Here is an 18,679-nt window from a genome sequence, read left to right on the forward strand (position 1 = left end):
GCTTGTGTAGTTTCCAGATGGAGTCCGAGAAAAACACCATCTCAAATGCCACTTTCAAGCTGGGAAAGCTTTACCATAACAGCTAAATTGCTTTTATCCACATTCACCATGAGAGAATTCCAATAATCTATAGAAATATGTTTACTCAGATGTAGTGATGGGATGCAGCAGTTGAATTTTCGGAAGTACTGTACTTCTGTTGATGTAAAATAATATATAGTTCATCAGAAACACCTTTTTTCCTAATTACAGTATTTAATGGGTTGCAGTAACTGCATCCTTCCCAATGCTTAAATATCCATGTTAAAAAGATAACAGTGGCAAAAAACGGGAGAGCTTGAAAAGCTAGTTTGTCTTTCATGTTGCAGTAGTTTTGGTTTAAAAAACAACAAAGCAGAACAAAATAATATTTTACTTTCTTCTTTTTTTGAAAGTATTCACCTTTATTTTTTGGTTTGTCACCTCATGGGTGTGTGAGCACACACACCTGTACATCCAGGGGTGTATGGGTCTGTGTGTGTGTACAGGCACGTGATGTTGCGCAAATGTGATGCATGATAAATCTGAGCAGATGTGGTTCTAATGGACTCAAGATCAAACCATTTAGTATTAGGACAAAGAAGGAATTCAGTGAGATGATATGTATGACATTCCTGTCCTTTTGGGAGGGCAAGGTTGGCAGTGGGGCTCCGAAAAAGATGAGACCAAAGGGCATCTTAAGTAATCAAACCTACTGGTTTATAATAAATCTGGAAGATAGCTGAATGAAATGCTGTACTGCACAGCAAGAAAAAATGCTTGCTTCACATTTCTCTACCTATCAGCATGCTACTTATGTGTGTTGTGCTTCCACTGAGACAATACCCGTGCGGATAAACATGCTTCATGCCATCTAGAAGGATATGTTTTCCACACGTTTTCTTCCCAGTTACAGAAGGAAAATGCATTTAAGGGGTACAGGATGTGCCATTTCAGCCAAAAAATGCACCTTTTGGTTCTTAAATATGTTGCCAGAACAGGTGACCAATGCACCTTTTGGTTCTTAAAGATAAATATGTTGCCAGAACAGGTGACCAAAGACTCCAGGGCAGATTTTGTGCCTTGCTTTCTAACAGTGCAGTGTGATGCTTCCTCTACCAATCACACGTTCTCCTCCCCTATTCTCCAGAACCAACACGGGGTGGAGAGACAGGCCAGCAAATGCTACTCATTAGCAACTGGTATTGTGTCTATCAATGTCCCTTTCCTTCTTAGCTGGTTAAGCAACTTGTATCTTCCATCCTCTTCCCACAAGAAGTTTTCTATGCTTTTCTGATGTTTGGGTGTCACCTCTGGATTCTGTCATGTTAGTCAGCATATCTGTTCCCATGCCGTTGCCCTACACTGGGTGCAAACCTCCAGGCAGATGTCTCCTGCTCCAGGGAATGAGTTTTAATGGCTTTCCACATGATGTCCCAGGGTCAGATCCAATCTAACAATCATACTGCTGACTTCAATTAGTTTGTGGTTCACTGCAACTGCTAGGTCCTCTGTAAAAATATTTCTGTCCATCCAATTATGCTCCATCTTTTATTCGATTATTTGCTTCCTTGCTACAGCACTTTTCACTTCTAATTACTGAATTTCCTCTAATTGATTTCAGATCATTTGGACATCAATTACTATGATCGTAACTGAGCTCATTTTTTCATTTAGAAACTGCTCTCCAAGCACTCCTTCCCATAACTATTTCAACCTTTTGTACCATCCACAAATTGAACACACTCACTCTATTGCTCCCATTTGGTCACTACAAGAAATAGTGCAGTGTCTGATTTAGGACAGCCTTCAAGAATCCTAGCTGATATGCCCTCCTCCTGGAATGACCGCAAACTTTTGAAAATGTGATTACTGACTTTCAGTGTTGCTCTTATACTCATTTTCCCATGTCCATATTTTCTTTAGGCACTTCTGTGTCATCTGGGACTATGTCAACAGTCCTTTCAAGGTCAACCTGTATCATATCTGCTGTTTCTTTTTTTTACCCACTGGACCAGTTAGCCTATCAATGGAATAAATTAGTTCAGTCTGACATAATTTGTTCGTGACAAATTCACGGTGGTTATTTCTCATTGGTTTATTATCCTCCAGGTGCTTACTAATTCTTTGATAATTTCAGTATCTTTGGATATGAAGGTTAGGCTGTCTCTTGTATAATCTCTTCGATCTTTGTCCCTGTTTCCACCTTCAACCCTCCTTCATTTGGAAGAGCTGACATTTGTCCTTCTTCTTCCACATCTTCCTGTATCCTCCACATACTAACCAAAATACAACTAAAACCTCAGAGATTGTTTTGGCCACAGTGAGTTCCCACCTGGAACGGGTATTTTAAACATATATTCCTGCTAAAATGAAACATTTTGTAAGATGCCAAAAAGTGCCAAAAAGAGACAAAACTTCCAACTATGAGCAGAAGACTACAAAGATGTAGACTTAACAATACTGGTGTAAATGTTATACCCTCATACCCTGGCTACTAAACAATCAAACACAGACACCTTTCCTTTCAGCAGGTAGAATATTGCTGATGAAATAAGGATTCTCATCTTGTTATGAAAACAACATGCAAAGGCAACATGCAGTTCAAATCTACCACACTCCTTACAGATAGAAACGTGGAGAACAGTAGCAACCAGTATGTTTTCCTCCAAAGTTAGCTGTTGTCCAGAAATTTTGCCTACTCTCTTGCTAGGCACAGGTAGAATAGCCAATTTCTTTAGCTTTTATGTGGAGTACAAAAAAGGCACCAGACATTCTGACTCAGCATTAAATAAGACTCAATTACTCCTTGACTATGGGTATTTGAAAATACAGTGCATTCCTTCTATCTACCACTGAATTGTCAAGTGATTTCAAGTTCAGCAGAATGTGCTGTATCATTCCATTTATTCCAGTTTATTACTCCTTTAGAAGAACTAAATGTATTAGCTGTGAAGGAGGGGCTGAGAAAAATGCAAGAAAAAACATTCTCTTTCATCTTATCCCACCTAAACTGAATAATTCAATAGCTCAAAAAAAAGTTTATTAAGAAAGAGGAGATTGTACTCAATACTATGGCAGCTATATATTTTAAGGCAGCACTGACAGACTGCAGCTGAGGAACAAAAGTACCCAAATAAGGGAGAAAATATTAATTCAGGGTATAGAGTTATTCCTCTTGACGGGACAAAAATTTCTATAATGCTCAATTTGCTTGTTTTGAAGTAACATATCCATTTCACTGGGTTTGCAAGGGTATTACCTACTCTGCAACAATATTCTCTTCTGCTGCCCTCTAGGTTATCAGAGCTCACAAAAACAAAGGGGGGATAAAAACTGAGTATTAGCTACAGTAAAAAAATTACACGACTTGTAGTTTTAATCATGTTAGCTGTCATTGCAGCAAACAACCATGATTTGGTATCCGGGAGAAGATCACAGATGTCTTTGTGTCTTCTTTTCTAACATAAGTGCTTTAAAGTTGTTTTTGAGATGTACAGAGCATATTGTTGATACCAATTTCCACACTGTATACATTTAGAAGAAAGGTGCCAATCTCCTCATTAAAGCTCTCTTATGGACTTGGTCTCTGCAAACAAAGCAGAGAAATTTTAAGTGGACTTTGATTTTAAAGCAGCTTGAAGAAACTGAAGTATCTTAGGGAAAGCCTGAATCCAACTTTCTTTGAGCTTTGGAATAATTGTGTACCCACCCAAACCTGATGCTTCAGATGCAATTAAACTGCAAATAGCATATAATGTTCAATCACCTTTCAGCTGTTCCCCACAATTTGTCACTGTATTTACCAGTTACCAAAGATCTTATCCTAGAATCACAGACATTCTGTAATTCTATGATCTTTCCATTAACAAGATTCTTCTTCTTCCCAGTTAATTTCCAGTTTTCATCCATGAAGCCAGAAATGAAGATGATATAGTGCTGAACTCATGAGATGGTATCCCCTTCCAGCAGCAGAATGAGCTGGTGTACTGAATTTAGCATTTGCTGCCACAGGGAGAAACTGGTTGCAGTGGCTATGTTCTTATGTGAACACAACTAGCTGAAATAAATACCATGGGAGTGCTGTGAATGACATTCTCTGCCAATTCTCCTTTGAATAAACATTCTTATTACATAAAAGCTTTTTTTAAAGCTATCTGAAACCTCTGGGCTAGATTGCAACACAAATTAAAGTAACCATAAGTCATCTGCAGTGAAAACACAGCCAGCAGAGCTTTTAGTGCTGATTATGTCCATCTAGACTTTTTACCCTGAGTTTGTACAATTTTTATTATCATATGAATCATGGGTTATTTAATATTAAATCAGCACAACTGCAAACAGGGCTGTCAAAGTCTGTTTCTCTGATGTACAAGAGGATGAGCTTCCACTAATGAGGCCTGATTTTCCCAGGGCAATAATAACAGTAAAACCTAAAAGAATGAAGACACTGTTATTAGTCTAATACAGACTGAAGAACTTGGCATTTAGCAGAAATTACCTTGGTCTCTCTAATTCTTACTGAACTATAGCTAATACTTATGGATTAATTAGAAAAAGAAAGAAAAGAAAGGTCATTACACTCAGTAAAAAAAAAAACGGGGAAACTGGTTTTATCCAACTGCGTATTTCTTTTATGCAGAATGAAATAGGATCTTCCTTCAGGTCACTGAGATGAGAGGGAATGCTGGAAAAAGGCCGCAGCAAGCAGAGGCATGGGTCCAAATCCAGTGCTCACTATGTAAATGGGAAGTTTTCTTTAGCTTCAGAAGGATTTAGATCTGTCTTTCCTGTGGTCATTTTGAAAAGCAAAGCAAAGGGGTCTGGGGAGGGTTATTGGCAAGCAGCACTGACTGCAGAACAGTAACCACCAGTAGTGAGAGCCGTGGAGGAGGAGGCTGTGAGACCTGGAGTACTTTCCAAGCTTTTGTGCAAGCCTCTTTCATTCCTTGGTTACAGCAGGCAAGTCATACACCGATGATGAAACCATAAAGGTGTAGTTTTTTTCAGTTTTCAAAAGCAATGTTTCCAACTTTCACTAGCCACATTAATATTAATCCTACGTGAAAGCATAAAATGAAAGACTTGTGCTGCGCAGAAGCAAGAGAAGTTGGCAAAGCCCACAGCCAGCAGGAAGTCTATTCAAATGATTAATTAGAGCCACAGAAACCCTCTATCCCATCAGAGCCTTCCTTAAAGAACATCTTGAGTAGTTTAGCAGAATTGCTAATGATTAGTGTATGAGCTACAGAACTACGGCGATTAGTAGGTTAGTGCTCTCATACTGACCGTGAGTTGTTGTGAAGCTGATTTACATACAGCTTTATAAGAGAATGCTCATCAGCCACAGGACTGGCTGCATTTATACCCCCAAGTAACCTGAATGATTCAAACAATGAAACCTTGTTAATATCTCGAAAAGTACACACAGAGAGCAGAGTGTTCAGAGCAGGTTTGTAACAGCTAATCCAATTTATTTAGAAAGGATACTGACTTGACAGTTCCTAGGGTGATTTTTCTTTCAAAAACAGAGATGCAAATTAAATTTATGAGGTGAAAATAAAAGCAATGAGAATAAGCTGCCAAACACTTAAAATCCTGCTAGGTCAATGAAACAAAAGTTACAAAACTTTTAATATACAAGTTATGTAATTCTTTTCTGTATTGGGGTACTGTTAACTCTAGAAGAGCCAGAATGAGTGCTGCATCATGGAAACCTTTTGCTACACAAGGATATCACACTATCCGCTTATAAGGAAGTCTGGGTACCTATGGTTGGGGGGGCAGCTATTGTCTCCTGCTTTTAAAGGATCCTTTCTCATCAAGGAATTTTTCCTAGAAGAAAAGGAATTCTCATACCTCAGGAAACATGTCTGTTTAATCCTGACAGATAAAGACAGTCAGTTACTAAAGAAGACAAAAGTATTTTTACATGTAAACAAAAACAAGCAGCATAGCAGACAGTGCTGAGATTATTATTGCAGGTCCCTGGTCTAAGGGGCAAAGAATACTTTTATTGAAGGAGCACAGGGACTTCTTGGGGATAAACAGAAGCAACAGCTACACTCCTAATGATCTCCACAAATACGTTATCCTCCCTTGCACATAAACCCCCATGTATTCCAACAACAGAAATGAGTTTGCATTTGCAGCCTCACTGTGTAGGCAGCAGATCTGGTCTTGCAGGCTGCTTTGCAACTGGCTTTCAGAAAGCACCTCAGTCACACCCAGCAGCTACTTGCACTAAGATAACACTGAGAGTTTACAGTTTATAGCTCCTGGTAACAAAATTCATAAATCGAGTAGTATCAAACCATCTTTAATCTAATTTTGCAGTGTACACTGTGGGTTTGGTTTTGGTGTTAAAATATGTAGCTATGCAAACCCAGAGATTGTGTTTAGTCATTTGGGAATACTGAAGCACTGACACATGCAGCAGGAACCAAGCAATAAAATGCACTCAAAGAAGACATATTGCTCATCTTCCCTGATACAGCAGGAAGTTATTTTCCTGCCACCTTTTTATCTATGTGCATTGGTAGGCATACATAGATTGGGTCAGATAGCTAGCAAACACTGCACACGTATTTGGCGTGTGAGCCAAAATAATGAATCAGGATCTACATAGGTCAGCTGCAAGCACCTCCTCTTTGGGAACAGTGTTCCTGATGACTCTTCCCTAATTTGTCTACTGAAGGGTCAGTCCCCATATTCCAAAACTACTCCTTCTCTCTTGTAGCCTTTAATGAAAAACAGGATAGTTTAACAGGAATAAGGATGTCGTGCTATATCTTGCAAGTATGAACAAATTTTCTCTTTGCTCATACCATATCTTGCAGTATGATGCAGACATTCCCAGTAGGCAACGGTGTGTCCCAGTTCCTATTCCCATAGTGCTGCTACAAAATGGCTTCTCACCAACAGCTCATTTTCAGTCCCTATGGGAAGTGCCTAGGTTGCACATTTTAGTTGGGTTGTAATGGTGCATTCAAATGAGAGCTGAAATTCAGTGCTCTGCTGTGAGGACCTTGGGGTGCCCTAACTCCAGGTCTCCATCCAGATGTCTGAGTACCAGTCCAAAATAATCTAGGCATTCTCTGCTCATGTCTCTTAATTTTACTTTGTGAGGGAATTGAAAACTCCATCACTAACATATAATTGTGTACCACAAATAAGGATAACAACTCACCTTCTGTTGGCAAAGGGACTTCCTGAGGGAACGGAGTGGGAGAAGAGTGTGTCATTCATGCTGGTTACAGGTCGGGGAGGCCTAGAAGGCAAAATAATTAATTATAATAATTAGTAATAATTAATTTGCACCAAAACCCCCTGCATCAGCAACAGTATTTATGGAGAACAGAATGAGTCTTGTTTAAAGTAACTGGCATCTTCTGCTTTATGCAGCAATAGTTCCAAATTACAAATGCCATGTTTTTAAGCAGAAGCTGATAAAACCCCCATACTGATACTTAGACCTGGAGGAAAATAATAGTTTTACATGTTCTGAGGTGAGTTTTAAGCAGCTTGCTTGGATTTTTTTCCCTGCTTTGGCAAAATAAGTACTATGCCATTGTTCCCTTCCAGAGACAACAGCCCAGGGCGAGTCACTGCTCTCAGCCAGCCAGGATGAGCACTGGTGCTTGGATTGCTGTGGCAGCAGGGGGGTCTGCAGGGGCTAACCCCTCAAAAATGACACATATTTTTATGAGGTTATCTCTGGTGCTAAGCTCCATGCTACCACATCCACGTAGTGACCACATTGTACCCATAGCACTCAGCATCCCGTAAAATACATGTAGAACTAAACTGGTTTAACGGCAAAGCTTTTAAACTGGTATATCAAATCCCCAAGTCAAAATTTAGAGTAAGTATCTAGTTTAAGAGCACCTATTAATAATGATGGGTTTCTTATTAAATTCTTTATTTCCCGCTTTAAAAAAAAAATAAATGAGAAGGAATATTTCCTCTGCTTTCTTTTATTGTCTGCTCTTAAAAAATAATTTGTGCATAATTTTTCCTTCTGTATCCATTAAGGTGAAATTTCCCCTTCTTAACAGACTTCTTATGCAACATTGGGCAAAAGATCTAGACATTCTGGAACAACTAAAAAGTAAGTTATTAAAATCACAGGGTTTTTAATCAGATATGAACAGAACCTGAAGCCACATATAATTCAGACTTCAAAATGCCTAGATTTCAAGTTGGTTAATATCCCCTTTAAGCTCTGTGAAAGATCTATCTTGCTTTCTGAATTCTGCAGATATGCAAATCAAAATATACTACCTATCTGCAAATATTCACTGGGCTCCAGTTATGCAAGACTACAGGTCATCCAAAGCATTTGTAAGAAATTAACAAAGCCAGTTCTGCACAGAAGTGAACTATGACTATATATGTTGTTTTGCAACTTGTTAGAAAACAGGCATAAATATGGTATTTGATAAGTCCAAATGGATTTCTCAGCATGACAATGCCACATTGATTTTAAGAAGTTTAAAACTGTGAACACAAAGAGGTAGGATTTGGCATGCCCCAACCAGTGTTTAAAGCCAGGCTGGATGAGGCCTTGAGCAACCAGGTCTAGTGGGGAGGTGTCCCTGCCCAGGGCAGGGGGAGTTGGGACTAGATGATCTGCTAGGTCTATTCCAACCCCTAAAATTCTATTATTCTGATTTATTTATTTATATGGAAATATAGTTTCAGCCGAGCCCTGCATCTGCAGAACCACATGAAAACCTCCAGATCTGGTCAGTCACGGATTTGAGAAGCAGCATTTTGCCCTCCATGCACCTATGGAGCAGTGTTTAATATTAGTTTTCACAGACTCCATCAGAACTAGGAAGAGCTCAGATGAGACCATGATCAGAGCCAATCCACTGGAAAGGTCATTGTAGGATGAATCTTGAAATACAGAGTTTTGGAAATATATCTCAAGAGAATACTAAGAAATTAATTGTATTTAATGGGTAAGCAACGGGTATTTTGTTGCCTCAGAATTGTAAACTGGTAATTGATGTAAGAGAAATAGTTCACAGCAACTTCATGCAACTACTGCAGTTTTCTTTTTCTCAATGCAGTCATTGGCCAGTGAACACATTCAAAAACTAACTGGGCACAGGCTGAGGTTCCTGAAGGATGGGTCTGACCCTGGGCTGTGGAGTCCTAAACAGCACAGGAGAAGGGCAGAGAGGCTGGTTCTCAACACTGCCCCAGACAGAGAGGCAGGAGGAGTTCTCCCAAGTGGACATGGGGCACCCATGGACTTCAGTAGATCACCACGCACATGCTCCAGGTTAGTGTCTTCTCTAGTGGTGGGCTTGGCAGCTCTGGGTTAACACTTGGACTTGACTTAAAAGTCTTTTCCAACCTAAAAGATTCAGTGATTCTAAGCTTTAACTCAAAATAGGGGTGGATCAGAAAATATCTACTCCCAAAGAGAGCTCTTCCCTTTCACTGTCTCTTTATTCAAGAACAATCATTTATTTGACTCTGGACTCTGACATAAAGTTAAAGATTGGTAATACTGCAATTATCACATTTTTTTCCAAGCTTCTTCCTCCAGTAAGTGTACTAAAGAAGAAAAATACTCACCAAGTATCTCTTTTGCAGCCAAAAAAAATGGAAAAGAGACCATTAATTAAATTGTCAGTTTAAAATGTACATGGTCTAAGTAGTACGTTGGACACACTCCATTCTTATGACCCTGACTCTGCAAAAAGCCTAAGAGCCTCTATGCAAAAAAGGCCATTGATCTGTTTACATATGCAGAGTTACTCTTATGTACAAACACCTATAAACTCCGAGGCTTTGCTAAGGTGTTGCGATTAGCATTAGTTTGTCAAGTCTTACATGAAGCAAATGATATTAAACTAATCTGGAGCTTTCCCAAGGCAAGTTTCTCAAAGGCTGATGTCCACTGTTACATTCCTCAGGTTCCACTTGAGTATCAAAAGGTTGCTCAGATACACACAGTTGTGTGATGTGGTAAGACCACAACAGCAGACTTTATGGCAGAGCAAAGGAAAACTCAGCTATTGACTATCAATTATGTATTTCTGAGGTTATTTCTAAACTTCTGGAAGTGAGTGATTAAGCTTTATGATAAAAGTGAGTTGATGATACTCAATTAGCTTTCCTCAAGGAGACAAAAACCTCTGGTATTGAAATATGTTATGTAATAAAAGCACGTCATGGCATAACATACCCACAGTGATAAACCAAATTAAATAGGAGGAATTTTCCATAGTGCTCCTGGCTGGTCTAACCTGTTCACACTGATGTCAAAAATAATGCTCCCACAGGCTTAAGATGGAAACGAAGTCAGGCCAGTGCATAATGTGTTTGAAAAATACCTGCATGATGCACTGGCTATGCCATTTGTCATCTCTGCAGTCTGGAGTTTCTTCCTTTTATGTTGCTAACCCTATGTATAGAAAGGAAAAATGATCCCTCCACTGGTGGGGATAGTTCTACCATCACATTTATGACACCTTGATAACTACTTCTCTAGATGAGGCCTTGTGTTTCTCGCATAATTGAAAATTTTGTGTGGCACCAGTAAAACAAAAACCACAATGCAATCTTTCTGTTTGGTGCCCCTCAAAGGTGGAAGAACTATAAAAATGAGAGTCTCTATAGTAATGCAGGGAGCACTTGTCCCCATTTATGCTAGAAGCTAAGAAAAGAATGCTGTTTTGTTGCCAGAATCCTTCCATTTAATGCACATATAAAACCCTTTTTGCCTGGATTCCTGCCCAGAGCTGTTTCTCTCAACTTCAATTATGTTTAAAAATAAAAATCACACCAGCGAGAAGATATTCTCAATGAGGTTCTGTAGCATATCTCTCCCCTCAGTTAAATTTGTGTGAATTATGCTGCAGATCATGCTACCTCCACAACTTACAAGTTTTTTCACTCACATATCATTATAGCCAATATACATTGCTAAGTTGTATTATCATCAATCTATGAATAAAGAGAAACTCTGTCACAAAACAAAATAGATGGTGGTTTGTTCTCACATCCAATCACTCTAAATTATGTCTGTATAGTTAGGAATAAAGGAAGGTGTTAATTTCACAGCAGAGATTTGGATCACTTCCTACTCAATTATGGTACCTTCCCCTTGCCTTGCCTAAATGCATTTAATCCATTCACAGTAGCCCAGTTTTCACTACCCGTTATCTTCTGACATACCCCCAGGCCTCCAAGGGCCTCCAGCCAACACAGAACAGAGGCTTCTCTTTCTGTTTCAAGCTCTCTGTCTCTCCATTTCCCTTAAGGATGGCCAAAATCTGCCCTGTGAAATCATCACTCACTTGCCAGCAGAGCCAGCCTTTTACACCCTGCACAGCAGTGTGGTAGCTCAGTAGATCCAACTCCGTGTCCTTTCTTCCCAGGAACAACAACCTCCCATTACTCCTCCATAAAGAGGTGCAGGGGTTATGACTGACAGTTGAGCATAACAGGGATTTGGCACTATGTATCTGTCAGAGCACCTTGTCTCTGAAGAGCAGAGCACTCCTTTACACCTTGAGAAAGTTCTGCTATAGCCACAAGTGGAAGACCTTCAGCATTTCTCCTTAAAATGTCAGGCAGGTTAGGTGAACTTCCCAGGTGTTGCACAGCCCACAATGGCTGGTGTGCACTTGCCCATAAAGATGCTACATACAACTATTCAGTACTGACAAAAGTTAAGTATTTATCACGATTACAGACTGGACTAGTTCCAGCAGCCAGTGACACATATGCAGCATGCAAATACAACTTTAATAGCTGCTGCCTGAAATGCTTCAATGTCTTGATTTTTCTTGAATTCTTTGGAAAATTTAATGTTTTTTCTTTCATTCTTTCTTTTTTCTTTTTTCTTTTTTTTTTTTTAGGACCCAGGAAGCAAAAGTAAACCAAGCTGATAAATGAGAAAATCTGAGCAACTGCCACTATGGATGGTTGACATGCTTTAGAAAAAATAATCCAAAGTGATAAATTCTCCACCCCACCCACCAAAATGCACAAGTACATTTTGTCTCTGCTTTGAGTTTCTTGACTCCTGCAGGGAAAAAACCAGTAGTGACACAAACCACTGTACCACAAAATAATTTTGCTGTCTCAAAGTATCAAAATGTAACAATAATAGACTCTCTTCAAGTGACTTGGCAGTTCAAGACACAGTTCTTAGGCAGATTCATATAATTCTTCAGGACTAGGTGAAGTCACAGCTCCACTGAAGTCAGTGAGAACTCTGACACTAGTTTCAACAAAATTGGTCCAGTTTCACTATTCTCTGGTGCCTTGTGTCAAGACATACCTGTGATACACTGAAGCTGAGAGACTCTAGATGACAAAGCTAATATTATCAGCATGAATACATCACAAAGTGCTGAAACTCTGACATTGCATGGAGGTCTCTTGAGGAGAATGGGGACATGCCAACATTGTGTCCCAGTATTTGATTGTGTATATATATATATATATATATCCCACTGACGTTTCAAGTGAAGTCACAACAGAAGAACACTTTTATACTAAATACCCCTATCAGCAAATTTGCACTTGTGATGCATTGAGCTGGATAAGCCACAGCTGCCTCCTGTTTTGTTCAGAGCTATAGTATCTACACGTGATGTAAGCAACTCCTACAACAAAGCTTACTTTGTCTACAGCACACAGATACTTACACAATATGAGCCAGGTTTAGAGGTTTTTCAGGCTGGTCAGGGAACATTGGGTGCAAAGGTTCACGGCTGGAAGCACAGCTTAAAGACTTGCTAAGTGCATTAGTTAGCTTCTTAGCAGGTGATTTCTGGGAGGAACAAGGAAGGTAGAGGTAATCTGGACAAGTAAGGTGCAAACTCTTTCTGCTATAGGAAGCACAAAACAACAGGAAGCTCTACAGCTTACATACCTATGAATTGACATCCCCCTTGCCCCCCTCCCACTCCAAGAGTCTGGTAAGGCAAAGACTGCTCCCTTTGGAGGCAAGATTACCCTTACCTTCAGCAGCCTTTAGAGGAGGCTCAGGGGGTGTATCTATAGGGGCAGATGCAGTTGCCATGGCTTTTTTGAAACGCCACACTCAGGCAGAATTGAACAAAGGACAGCACAGGTAGTGTCACCTGGACTGCTGCTAGCTTGTACCTCAGCAGTTTGGGAGTGCAAGGAGAACGTGTATGTGTATGCCTGTCCATGCAGATATACTGTATAGGACACCTTTTCCTTCCTAGACATGGGCCAGGCACAAGGCTGCTATATTCTTTCCTCTCAGTAGTATTTCCCTCCTCACCTCCACAACCCTGTACTGTTTAGATGCTATTATAAAGCTCCTCTTCCACCTCCTATGTCCACTGGGGAATGGGAAATTTGAGACATGGTCATGGTAGGAATTGCCCCACTGTGGTGACAGCCCACCAAAAGAGGCTGAGATACTGTCACTGCACCAAAATATGGGGATGCTCTGTGCAAGAAGCATGATTTTTCACCCTGAAATCCATCAGCAAGTCTGAAAAAATAGATCAGTATTTTCTGCTTTCTACTTCTGTTTGGAGGCTCTTTGCAGTTGAGGAGCAAACTCAACTTCTCTTCTAAGGAAGGGCTTGGAGATCTAAGGTGTCTTTTAGGCTGTGTGAGAGCTTCTCAGGGAATCCAACCCACCTCTCTGTGATTCAGCTTCTCTGACAGTAAAAAAGGGTAGTGATCCTTACACTGCCTCCTCCCTCCGAGCTAAAATTTAAAAATCTTTTTGGAACTTGACAGGAAGGGTATTGTATTTGTGCATACACATCTTGCATTGTCTTATGACTATAATCAAGTCAAAAATGAAGTATTTCTATTACAGAGATTCAACTTAAATATGTAAAGTTCAGGCTCTTTCTCCTTCATTATAAACACAACTTCACTCTGAATTGAGAACAGTTGAGTTCCACTGCACCAATGAATACCTTCAATCTGCACAGGGAGCTCCATACAGCTGCATTACAGAGAAAGCTAACAGGTTTGAACAAATGCTAATGAACACTACAGAAAGGTAATTTCAAACCTGAAGCAAAACATTTGTTTCTGACAAGGAAACATTTGAAACCACTAGGCATGTAGTCACGTTTTCATCTTCTACTGAGCAGAAATCTTAAGTTTTTCAATTACTTCCTACCTATAATTACAGCTCCCTGGCTACAGCAAAAATGATTCTATAGCACAAATTGCTGTTAGGAATGGAGTCAGAGTTACACAGTGGGCACTCTCCTATTCAGAAACTGAAATCCAGCCATTTGTGTCTATGCAACAAGCAGCAATTAGGTCCCACAAAACCAATTACAGACCCAGGTCTGCTGGGATACAGTGCAGGGCTGTATGACTGGCATACAGAGCAAACCACATCAAATTTAACCCTTGCCTGTTGCATCAACAGAAAACCAGACATTTTAAAAGGTTAAGCTTCAGAACTTCATTAAAAAATTCACATAAAATATTGCACAAATGTGAGCTGTTACTACATGCATAGTTTTTATGCATAATTTTCTTTTTTTTTAAAAACAATGTACTATGGAAATGTTTGAGATCAGTTAGGAATTCTCTGCCGGTCTCTGGATTTGAGCCCTGAAGGACTGCGATGCTGTGTGACCAATGACTTCTGTTGGGGCTTTGCTCCAGTGTATGGAGAGCTTAGTCCCCTGGTCTGATGCCCTTCAGAGAAGGTTAATATAGCTGCTGATACTTCTCTTTCAGCTTAGAAAAACACTGCATTATTTTGATTAACAACAAAAAGACTGAAGTGTTTTCCTCTATAGTAAACACTACTGCGGATCTACTCCTGTGACCACTGCCAGGATCATCCCAAATGCTACGCATATGCTGCAGCCACTCAACTGAAAATATTGATGAATGAGCATTAAGTATTCATCACTTCATTTACACGTAGCCAAACAGAGCAAGCCAATGACAATTTTACCGTGAGTCCTGTGGGAACGGGAGAAGCTGCCATGAGCCTGGTGCCCTGCTGCCAGCTCCTCCTGCGCTGCCCTCACCGCGGCACACACCGTCACAGGCGCCCCAGATCCTCACCCAGAAAAGACCATTCCCACCTCCACGCTCTCCCGATGGCTCCCAAAGCCAGAGCCTCCCGCACAGGGCTGCTGATCCAAACCAGCAGCCTGGCTCCCGGCGCCCCTGTGCCAGGCAGATGCCCAGGGCTGCGGCCGGGGGCTTCTCTGCTGGCTGGAGGGCAAAGCAGTCTGCAGCGAGGCGCAAGCCTTCCCTTACCCATGACGTGTACTCTTTCATTTGGTGCTGGTTGCTGTGGGAACCGCTGGCATGGCCCCTCCAGAAGCAGTCCTGACAGAGCTGGTAATTGTGACACTGCTGGCAGCGGTAGCGAAACCCCATCATGCTCTCACTGTGGCAGTAGGAACACTCCACGGGGTGGAAGACTGTGCAGGAGAAAGAAATGCCAAGCCATAAACCAAAACAAAGGAAACACTCAGCAAAAGTTTATAGACGGAGCCTGAACTGAAGGGTGATCCCTTCTCTGTTGAAAGCAATCTGCGGTGTTGGATGCTGCCGACAGCTCTGACCTGTGAAAACTCCAGTAACCATCCAGCAACCTGCGCTAAGCCATGGGCAACACTTCCTATGCTGCGCACCAGACCCTTCTTCACTTCTGAGCTGAGGTCTGCACCTCCTGCTTGCAGCTGCAAAAAAATGTGTTCAGTGTCTAACAGAATACATCATAAGAGTCCAGAGGAGAGCCACAAAGAAGATCAGGGGGCTGGAGCACCTCTCCTGTGAATACAGGCTGAGGGACTTGAGTTTTTCAGCCTGAAGAGAAAGGTCCAGGGAGACCTTATAGCAGCCTTCCAGTACCTGAAAGGGCTACAAGAGAGCTGGAGAGGGATTTTTGACATGGGCATGTAGTGACAGGACAAGGGAGAATGGCTTCAAACTGAAAGAGGGTAGGTTTAGATTGGACATTAGGAAGAAATTCTTCACTGTGAGGATGGTGAGGCACTGGAACAGGTTGCCCAGAGAAGTTGTGGATGCCCCATCTCTGGAAGGCCAGGCTGGATGGGGCTTTGAGCAACTCGGTCTACTGGAAGATGTCCCTGCACATGGCAGGGGGTTGAACTAGATGACCTTTAAGGTCCCTTCCAACCCAAACCATTCTATTACACAGGAAATTCATACGTGGGAGAATCCACTGCATCCTTCAGCTATGTTACTGGGGGAAGCTGAATGTTTGGTTGTGCTGTAAGGAGCTAAAATGATGCACCTTGGAGGAAAAGACAAACTCAGCTGTCTGATCACTGAAAGCACAAACCACAAAAGCGTACTTAGGCATGTCATTGTCTCTTAATTACTGCTGTCTCATCTGTACAACTGATATAATTTAGGTGCCTACACATGGAGTAGAACACTTGGCTTTGGATGCCCAGATTTGGAAAGCTGGCCATTGAAGGGACCTGTGTGATCCTGTTCCCTGTTCAGAAGCAGACAGTGACAAGGATGCAAGCCACCAAGCATGCTAAGGCACCAGGTGGGACATTTTGAAGCCCCTTCCTGGCAATACTGCTATTTCTACTCCTCTCTCCTCACTGCAGCATGTACCCAGTTTAGCACAGGGTACTGAACATCTCCTTGTTCCCAGGCACCTTCTGCTTTTCCATTGTAAGGTTCAGTCTGGGAGAATCTGGATCAGTGCTGAGTATGTCAGGGTTTTAATTCCTTGCCAGAATTTTGCAGCAGGAAGTGTTAGTGCTCTAGGCTTGGAAAGAGGGTGAAACTGGTGAGGGACAGGGAGAGATGACAAGAGCTTGAGGAAGGTGGGGTAGATAGGTGGCTCTGCAACCAAAAGGACTTGGGAAAATCACCTTACCCACCTTGGTGCCTTTCAGCGGAAGAGGGATTTATTTAGTACAAGAACACAACTTCCTCCTTTCCCTTTTATCACCTAAAACCGGATGCACACCTCTCCTTCCACGAGACCTACTTTTTTATTGGAAATATGGTAGAAATACTTTTATTGCCTAACAATGTGAGTATATATGATCTTTTCTTCCTTCTGTCCCTCACTTCTTTTTCTAGTATCCCAAAGTTTCAATTATCCTCGAGGTAAACCTTCAAGGGAGCAACAATGCAGAAATATTTAACAAGCCCCTTAAGCAACAACCTCTGAGGCAATATACTGGGCTGGAAAATTGTTTTCAAAATCTATTAATATTCTAAATTAATATTTTAGGGTTTTCTGTATAAACTTTTTCCATTTTAAAACCTTCTCTTTTTTTTTCCTCTAGATTTAAAATGTTGGAATAATGATTGTCAGAATCACTGCCTCCTGATGACCATGAGCAAGAAATGCCACATTACATGCAAATAAACAAGACACTAAAAAGGCATTTCTTGTCTCATGTGGGTTTTTTTCTATTTAATATTGGCAGTGCTGGTCCTTCTGGACAGGAGACGATGTCTGCACTGGAGCCAGGAAACTCCTCCAGAACTATATGAGGAACTGCATGGAGTTTGTGGGCTGTGATTTGGTGGTGCACACAGTGAAATGAGATGCACAAGCTTTCTAGCTCTGCTTATGCACCTTCAGTGTGGCAGTGCTTTCTACAGAAACAATACGTGAAGGGCTTGGCTGGGGGACTATATTTATGAGTCTGTGAACTTTTCCCCGGGTGCTCAGGGAGCTGGAAGGCTGAGGAAGCTGATCCTGCCCAGTGATATGCAACATGCACTGTGCAATAATCAAATGAGTTGATCTTCATGGTCTCTTCCTGTCTTAAAATCTTGTGATTTTGGGAAAAGACTACCCTTGAGGAGAAAGAGCCATCTCAGTTAAATCATCATCTTCCACACAAGCAAAGGATAAGGATTAATCTGGTACTTCCTTTTCAGAGTATATGGTCTGACAGTGTAGGCTTAGGAGGAAATCTTTCATAAGGACCTTTTGGCTGGTATTTTGCACTGCAATGCACATCTCCTGCCAAGAATATTGCATGAACGGAAACTGCCAAGCTGTACCTTCTCTGCTACCATATGTCATACCTAATAAAAGTTTGTGGTCTTGATAGCCTACCAAATATAAGTGTGTGAATGGATCAAGTCCTAGAGCTCCTTGCTTATCCAGGGCGCAGGAGGACAGGACATGATCAGGTTAATTTCCTGAGTACAGCAAAATTTAAGCCACATTCCCGGCTGAATGACCAACAGACTTCTTAAAATATTTTATCAGTCACTGTAAAAATAGCACATGGAGTCAATGAACCCAGTACAGTAGCTCCTACAGAACCATCTACAGAGTGAGAAAATCATCACACCAAAGTTTACTCTTGTGACTGTGTTTTGGCAGTATCTCTTACTCACCATTTTCAACATTTGCCAGTCGATGCAGAAGTGGCAACCACACTAGACACTGTGGCGGGGGATCAGACATGAGAGTATCCAAGAAAGTGTTTAACGTGACTTTTTTCTGCTCAAACAAGCAAACAAAAATAAACAAAACCATCAGTGATTAGATATCTCAAAATTATTTTACCTTGTCGTTACAGAAACACTTGGGAACAAGTTTCAAATGCTGTTTGCCTGTAGCCCTGATTTACTAAAAAGAACAAGTGATACTAGCAAAGCTTTTCCAGACTATTTTTAGTCAGTACAAAGATGCAGCTGACGA

At 41.1% G+C, this 18,679-nt stretch overlaps 1 protein-coding gene across 2 annotated transcripts in view; it reads right to left on the reverse strand.

Moving 5' to 3' along the window:
- DTNA (dystrobrevin, alpha) overlaps window positions 1-18,679 on the reverse strand; it is a 100,913-nt gene that overhangs the window by 38,474 nt on the left and 43,760 nt on the right. For both annotated transcript variants that reach the window (XM_009085138.1, XM_009085136.1), the window contains 5 exons: window positions 18,373-18,478; window positions 15,274-15,440; window positions 12,696-12,820; window positions 7,208-7,288; window positions 5,308-5,397 (listed from right to left, as the gene is read on the reverse strand). In XM_009085138.1, the coding sequence (XP_009083386.1) occupies window positions 5,308-5,397; window positions 7,208-7,288; window positions 12,696-12,820; window positions 15,274-15,440; window positions 18,373-18,478 (569 nt within the window). The remainder of the gene's footprint in view (window positions 1-5,307; window positions 5,398-7,207; window positions 7,289-12,695; window positions 12,821-15,273; window positions 15,441-18,372; window positions 18,479-18,679) is intronic.

This window comes from Acanthisitta chloris, unplaced genomic scaffold (genome assembly GCF_000695815.1).
Source record: "Acanthisitta chloris isolate BGI_N310 unplaced genomic scaffold, ASM69581v1 scaffold352, whole genome shotgun sequence".
NCBI lineage: Eukaryota > Metazoa > Chordata > Aves > Passeriformes > Acanthisittidae > Acanthisitta > Acanthisitta chloris.